Here is a 7,911-nt window from a genome sequence, read left to right on the forward strand (position 1 = left end):
CAGCACCAGGAGCAGCACTCAGAGGGCCGCAGTGCCCCTGCCAGCGAGCCCCACCTCATCTTCGTCTACGAGGACAGGCAGATCCTGGAGGATGCAGCAGCTCTGGTCAGCTACTATGTGGCTCGGCAGCCGGCCATCCAGAAAGAGGATCAGGCCACCATCCAGCAGCTGCTGCACCAGTTCGTGCCCAGCCTCTTCTTCTCCCAGCCACTGGACCATGGTGCCTCTGAGGAGTCAGCTGACGAGGACCACGAGGGCACCCGGGGCCCAGGCGCTGAGCCTGGTGAGCGGAAGCGGCCCGGGGCTCCTGGCGGACCTCCGGAGGAGAAGGGATCCCCAGGGGATGGCCCGGCGGCTGGGCCACAGCCCACACCCCTGGATGACGTCTACAGTCTCTTCTTTGCCAACAACAACTGGTACTTCTTCCTGCGCCTGCACCAGACGCTGTGTGCGCGGCTGCTCAAGCTCTACCGCCAGGCACAGAAACAGCTGCTGGAGTATCGGGCCGAGAAGGAGCGCGAGCAGCTGCTATGTGAGGGCCGGCGGGAGCGGGGCAGCGACCCCGCCATGGAGCTGCGCCTGAAGCAGCCCAGTGAGCCAGGGATGGGGGGCGTGAGCAGGGTAGCTACCCTACCATGGAGCTGCCACTGAAGCAGCCCAGTGAGCCGGGCATGGGGGGTGGGAACGGGGCAGCGACCCTGCCATGGAGCTGCCACTGAAGCAGCCCAGTGAGCCAGTGGGTGGGGGTCAGGGGACAGTAGATGGACTGCTGGCCAAATGATGTGCAGTCAGGACAGAATGTGGCCTGAGGGACCCAGGGGCGTCCTTGTTAGCTTGGACCATCCACTGCAGGTTTTGCTTTGATCTCTGAAGTCATTTTCAATGCCCTGGAGGTTACAGAAAGAGTTGTGTGCCTCTGCCCCCGGCCCCCAGCCATGACCCCTCTCAGCTGCAGTTTGGGGTCTGACTAGGAACTTGCCTTGAGGTACTAAGGACTGAGTGCTGGACACATCCACCACCTGGCCCAGATGGACGTGGCCCTGGGCACTATCCCAGATGTCGGTCATGCCACCACTTCTACCTGGGTGGATAGGCCCGGGTCCTTACGTCTCAGCTTTTGATCACATCAGCACTAGCACTGGGGGGGTAGACGGTCTGCTGCCGCGGAAGGAGGTCCCAACCATTGGGGCTTGCACTGGGGAGGGGGGCCTATAACGGATGAAGGCAGCGCTTGTCCCCCTCCCACCCCCACCCCAGGTGAGGTAGAGCTGGAGGAGTACTATCCAGCCCTCCTGGACATGGTGCGGAGCCTGTTGGAGGGGAACATCGACCCCACACAGTATGAGGACACCTTGCGCGAGATGTTCACCATCCACGCCTACATTGGCTTCACCATGGACAAGCTGGTACAGAACATCGCACGGCAGGTGAGTGGTACACTTCCTTGTCTCTGTATTCAAAATAATTCAAAATTCAAATTAACTGTTGTAAAGTGAGCGATGTTGTGCAGCCACTACATCTATCTAGTTTCAGAACGTTCTTATCCCACCAAAATATGACCCACTAGCAGTCACCCGCAGCCCCAGGCAACCACTTTCTGTTTCTGGATTTGTCTCTTCTGAACCTTTCACATCAATGGAATTGGACACTATAAGGCCTTTTGTGTCTGACTTCTTTCACTCAACGTATTTTTGAGGTTCATCCATGTTGAAGCGCATTATCAGAACATCATCCCTTTTTAGAAAGTTACAGTGAAACATTCTGTGGTAATTAATGGTGTCTACCTTTACTGCTGTTCATCATCTTAAACAGAAGCTCCACCCCTCCTCCCTCCCTCCTTCTCACTTTGGTAGCCCTGGTCCCTGTATTCTGGCCCATGGATGGGTTATTTAAGTGGAATCAGGTAATGTGCGTCTTCTTTCTGGCTGCTTCCATTCAGCACAGGGCTGTCATGTCAGTGGTTCACTCCATCTAATGACTGAGTAATAGTCCCTGTGTGGACAGATCACATGTGTTTGTCCACCAGATTGTCTCTACCTCTTCTTGGGTACTGGGGCCAGAACGCTGGGAACATGATGTTAGGGCATCTGCGTCCCTGTTGATAAACCTCTCTTGAGGGTGCTTGACCTTCACCCTTTGTTCCTGGCAGAGTCAGGCAGGGACTTAGCACAGCTGAGTTTGTATAAGATATGTTGGTCCCAGAGACACGGCGGCATCTGGGGGGCTGGGGGCTTCTGCATCTCAGCTGCTGTGTTTTGAGTACGGCTCGGGACTCCTGGGTCTGGCTGGCTCTCAGGTGCACGCACACTTAGCAGGGGTATTCGTTCTGGCACCTGTCACCTGGGTAGGTGGCAAGGAATGGGGAGTCACGGTACAGCCCACGCAGCCTGTCACCAATGGCTCATGAGGCTGCGCCTCACTGGGCCCTGGGTGTCCACTGTGAAGAGTCTATACCAGTTGGTGGTCCTTCTGGTAGTGCACCGCCCTCTTTCTGCTTGAGGGTGGGGATCTGTGTCTTCTGGTGGCAAGAACACATCAGAGGCTGGATTTGTGTTTTGCCTCCTTGGACTTGAGCTGGACCTAAGTGGGGTGTCAAACCTGGCTCATGCCCCTAGACAGGCCCCGGCTCGGGATGGTGCAGGAAGGGCGGGCCTTTGTTCAGGGAGTGCCGAGTCCTCGAGTTCGTATTCACTCTCCAAGGCCTGTGGTTTGGTTGGGCCTGACCCGGCTCTGCTGTGTTCATGCTCATTTCTCCGTAACCAAAGGTGAAAACCAAAGGATACGTAAACACTTGTGCTTGAACAGGGGAAAATGTGTGCCGATAACAGGGGCACATGTAGAGGTTACTGCTTCTAGCCTGACTCATGGCTTCTGTGCTGCCCACGCACAGAATGCTTTGGCGGGGCATGTTTGATGTGTTGGGATGCGAGGTGAGATGAGGTGGGGTCGGGTTGAACGCCCTGTGCCGTTCACTTGTGACCCTTACTGTCCCCGTGGCATGTGTCTGGCCTCTCAGAGGGTAGGGCCTCCCGTTCCTGCAAGGGTGGGAGCGTGCTGAGCACTCAGTTTCTGTCCCTCCTGTCCCCAGTTGCACCACCTGGTGAGTGATGACGTGTGTCTGAAGGTGGTGGAACTCTACTTGAATGAGAAGAAGCGTGGGGCAGCTGGTGGGAACCTGTCCTCACGATGCGTCCGCGCTGCCCGTGAGACCAGCTACCAGTGGAAAGCGGAGCGGTGCATGGCTGATGAGAACTGCTTCAAGGTAGGCAGCAGGGTTCAGAAGGTGAGCATGGGCCTGGCCTCCCTGTCTCTGGGATGTAAATGGGGCACGGCCCCTGGTGCTGAGCTGTCCTGGGGGCCCCTCCCCGCTCCAGGTGATGTTCCTCCAGCGCAAAGGGCAGGTGATCATGACCATTGAACTCCTGGACACTGACGAGGCCCAAACTGATGACCCTGTCGAGGTGCAGGTCAGTGCAGGTTCCACCACGATGGGAGGACAGTGTGGTGGTGAGGGGCCCTATCCGGGCATGGGGAGTCACGGTGCCCTCCCCCCCACCCTGCAGCACCTGTCCAGCTATGTGGAGCAGTATGTGGGCACGGAGGGCACTGCCAGCTCGCCAAGCGAGGGCTTCCTGCTGAAGCCGGTGTTCCTGCAGAGGTGAGAGGCCGACCCACAGTGGTGGTCTCGGCGACCCAGACTGGGGTTGAGCCCCAGGCTTCAGAGACTCGGAGAAGCTACCAGAAATGGAGGGATCAGGCCATGTCTTAGGGCATCAGTGGCCAGGCTAAGAAGGTGGACTTTAGGGCCCAGATCCACAGTGGCCAGGGCAGGTGTTTATATCCAGTGGGATCTGAGTGTTGGGGACTGTGGACCCTTCTCATGGATCAAGAGGAGTGGTGATGCTGGTGACAGGGGCTGGGGGTCATAGTGCAGAGGGTGCTGAGAGGAAGTCAGGCAAGGCCCAATTCACTCAGAGGATGCAGGTATGGCAGGACTTAGGTGGGGAAGGGTATATTTGTACCCGTGGGAGAGGAATGGGACAGTTGGGTGTTGGGGACCAACGAGGGTAGGGGCGCTGGTGTACTGGTATGGGTCCCCACTAGACCTTCAGCCTAGGGGTTGTGGCTCCAGTTTGTCTCCATGGCTCCTGACATCGGGTGTCTTTCATGGGTTGTAGCCAGGGAAGCCCCTAACTTTTGACCTCCACTCTTGGTCCTCAGTCTTCCTCCCATTGGGCCGCTTGGAGCCCCCTCTGGATGGGGCATGGGCAGGTGCTCAGTGCTTCCTCCTCAGCATCATCCTCCTCTTCCTCCTGCCAGGAACCTCAGGAAGTTCCGGCGGTGGCAGTGTGCGCAGGTGCAGGCGCTGCGTGGCGAGGCCAAGGGCACATGGAAACGGCTGGTGGGTGTGGAGAGTGCCTGTAGTGTGGACTGTCGCTTTCGGCTCAGCACCCACAAGATGATGTTCATTGTCAACTCAGAGGACTACATGTACCGTCGCGGTGCCCTCGGCCGTGCCAAGCAGGTGCCCCAAGCCCTAGGGACCCTGGGGATCCAGCCTCCCTTGCCCCACCTGCACCCTGGCCTCCTAGGGCTTGTCCAACCTCCCCCACCCTCCCCACTGGTTCCTGTGGGGTGCTCAGCTGCCCTGACCCCACCTCTTTCCCCGCAGGTGCAACCCCTGGTACTGCTGCGGCACCACCGGCACTTTGAGGCGTGGCACAGGCGCTGGCTAGAAGACCATGTGCCGGTGGAGGCAGCCAGCTTGGTGCAGGACTGGCTGATGGGCGAGGAGGACGAGGACCTGGTGCCGTGCAAGACGCTGTGTGAAACCGTGCGCGTGCACGGGCTCCCTGTGACCCGCTACCGTGTGCAGTACAGCCGGCGCCCAGCCTCACCCTGACAGTCCCTAGGACCTGGGGCCCAGCCTGTGCCAAACCAACCTGCCTGCACCCAAGCATCTAGAGGGGACCCATCCCAGGAGAGCAGTACCCTTTGAGGGTGAAACACCAGAGCCACTCCAAGGCCAAGCTGGGCGCCAGGTGGAATCTCAGACTGAGGGAAGGGGCCCCAATCACACTCATGCCAAAACGTGGGGAAGGCGGTGGCGCTGACTCCCAGCAGCTGGCCTGCTGTATCCAACAGCCCCAACTTCCGGAAGATTCTGCTCTTGATGGCAGAGATGATGAGCAGCACCCTCCTCGCCCTGTGGTGCACTTGAGTGGATCTTCTAGAAAGACACACATGAGCACACACGTATTTATTCTCTCATGTTCTATGGGCACCCAGGCCTGCAGCCCCTTCCTAAAGCCCTCACCCTCCAAGAAGGGGACCCAGTGCTCCCATGGGCTCGTCCCCCAGTGAGGCAGTGGCCTGAAGGGCTCTGGCATCGGTTACACAGAGGTCCAAGGCCCTTGGCTAAGACTCACACGTGATGGCCTGGGACCAGCTCCCAGAATGCCTCTCCCCCTCGTGAATCTGCTCCCCGACTTCCAGTCCCCTGCAGCAGAGCTGTGCCAAATGTTCAGTTCCGGGAAACAGAGACATGTTTCTAGATGTTTCCTGTGGAACTTGCAATGCCTTTGACCCGAGGTCCGGGTGTTTCCCAGGCCAGTGTCCCCACCCAGGGTCTCGGAGCCCTTATTTTCCCCAGTGTAATCAGGCACTTTGCGAACACCCTGGTTTTCTAAGAATAGAGTGTATTGTCAATCCCCGACCAGCCCCTCCACCTGCTGTGCCCCCCCTTCTGTCTGTCCATCTGTCTCCGATGGAGCTGGGGAGTGGGTGGGAGGGGGCACCTGCCCCCCCTCCCTCCCGCATGCTCTGAGGGACGCCCACTCTCCTAGACACTTTCCCTCCTGGGGCTTATACTTCTTTGCAGCTGTTTTGAATGTACATTTCCTTTTCTATTTATTTGCACATTAAAGTTCAAAATTAAATCTTGATGTAAAGTCCAGAGGCTCTGCTAGTCATTTTCTGCAAGGGAATACAACAGGTTGGGAACACAACAGCCCCCAAGCCTCATACCCCTGAACAGTGAGGTGAGAATGGTTCCCTTTCCTGAGGCCACCCTCTCTCCCTCCCCCAGGCCACCTGGCTCCAGGAAGAGGTACCCTACACTGCCTCTGATCCTGTCTCAGTTGAATACAGCATCCCCTGTGCCCCCTCTTCTACTGCCAACTGCTGTACAGACCGCCCTGTCCACTGCCAAGGGACCCCGACACCCCATATGCCCACTCTTATCCTGACAGCATCTGCCTGCCAGTCCAAAGGGTGGTCTGGTGACGAGCTCAGGGCTGTCCCCATTCCCTCCCGCCTTGAATCACCAGTGCAGACAGCAGCGCCTTACCTCCCATGAAGTGTCAGGGCCCATGTGTCCTGCAGACTCCCACGTCCCAAGGATGGGATAGGGGGCCCAAAAAACATGACTCTCTAGTCTGCAGGACCTGTCACCAAATTTATTCAGTCTGTATGCTGAGTGAATAATCAGAGAAACTATTTTATGAAGAAAATAAAACTGTATTTTATGTACATATATACATATATATATATGTATATATAAAACAACATTGCTTGCTGGAAGCAAAGACAACTTGAAATACTGATGAAGATTAAAGATTATAGCCTTCAGTATGGATTATACTTCAATGTAAAGAAAACAAAAATCCTCACTGTACAAACAAGTGCATTCCGTCCCAGGCATGGAAACAAACAGGGCCTCTTGAGTCCCCCACCCCCTGGAAGGGACCTGAGTCTGCTGATGGGTTGACTGCAGCTCCAGCTCCCAGAGCCTGATGAGCAGGCACCCTAAGCAGTAGAGCCAGCTCAGCCTTGCCTGTAGTCCTGACCATGGAAACTTCAAAGTGACAAGAGATGCCACTAAGCTTGTGGAAATTCATACTACCAGCTACAAAGTCGACTCCTCCCCATGCTGAACCTGTGCGTCAGAAGAACTGCTCCATAGGCTTTTCAGTGCCTGAGTTTGGGGAAGTCATCTCCAGGCTTTCCCATCTGCACCCACCAAGAACAACAGCCTGTAGTTGCTGAGTCGGCTCTGACTGGCGCTGACTGTATGTGGGTCAGCGTAGAACTGCCCCATGGGGTTCCTTAGGCAGCAATGAAGGAAGAGAAGCCCAGGCCAGCCATTTACCCTGCCGCTACCATCTTCCCTTCCAACCTGCCTCATGGGTAGGTAGTGCCAGGTCTCAGGCCCAAACGCTTCACGTTCTGTGACCCCAGGGCTGAGGACCATTCAGGAGCCCCCGACTTGGGCCTAGCACAAATTCCTGGCACACAGATGAGCTCTGGAGCCATAGGTAAGTAGAACCAGGTGTGTAGGACCAGGAGCACACAACTCTTAGGAGGCCAAGGGAGGAGGTGGGTCCCATGGTGGACCTGGTGGTATTCACGGCCACCAGGTTTGGAGTCCCAGCCAGCAGGGAAGCCAAGGATTTGAGAGAATCCTGAGCCCTAGGATTTGAGGGGCACACAAAATCCAGAAAGGAGCACTCTATAAGCCAGACCTCAGGTGACCAGGAGCTATTCCCCAGTCCCACTGTAACGGGGTCATGCCCTTCCTCTCTGATGGTCCAGGAGTGACCCGACCCGCTCAGATCTAAAGTCCCCTGACTCACCCCTAGCGGCGCCCAGCCGAATGCGCAGCAGCCATACGTTGAAGAAACGCATCCAGCTTCAACTACAGCAAAGAATGGAAGGAGTAGTTTTTACAACGACCCTCAGGGAGACTGGAGAACTTTTCAGAGGGGCCGTCCAGGGAAGAGCCCTGCAGGCAGCCGTGTTTGCAGATCTGAGAGGCTGGTGGGGGGTGGGGGGGAGGACGGAAAGGGAGTGGCCAGGTGAGAATGGGAAACATGGTAATCCAAGACAAAATTATAAACTCGTGTGTTAGCC

The 7,911-nt window shown here is 56.8% G+C and overlaps 1 protein-coding gene across 1 annotated transcript in view; it reads left to right on the top strand.

The window, feature by feature from the left end:
* SIN3B (SIN3 transcription regulator family member B) overlaps window positions 1-4,903 on the top strand; it is a 29,726-nt gene extending 24,823 nt beyond the window's left edge. Inside the window, exons 13-19 of the mRNA XM_006877116.1 lie at window positions 4-592; window positions 1,258-1,427; window positions 3,089-3,262; window positions 3,375-3,467; window positions 3,564-3,658; window positions 4,321-4,525; window positions 4,673-4,903. Coding sequence (XP_006877178.1) covers window positions 4-592; window positions 1,258-1,427; window positions 3,089-3,262; window positions 3,375-3,467; window positions 3,564-3,658; window positions 4,321-4,525; window positions 4,673-4,903 — 1,557 coding nt within the window. The remainder of the gene's footprint in view (window positions 1-3; window positions 593-1,257; window positions 1,428-3,088; window positions 3,263-3,374; window positions 3,468-3,563; window positions 3,659-4,320; window positions 4,526-4,672) is intronic.
* The last annotated feature ends 3,008 nt before the right edge of the window (window positions 4,904-7,911 follow it).

This window comes from Chrysochloris asiatica, unplaced genomic scaffold (genome assembly GCF_000296735.1).
Source record: "Chrysochloris asiatica unplaced genomic scaffold, ChrAsi1.0 scaffold00442, whole genome shotgun sequence".
NCBI classification, from domain to species: Eukaryota; Metazoa; Chordata; class Mammalia; order Afrosoricida; family Chrysochloridae; genus Chrysochloris; species Chrysochloris asiatica.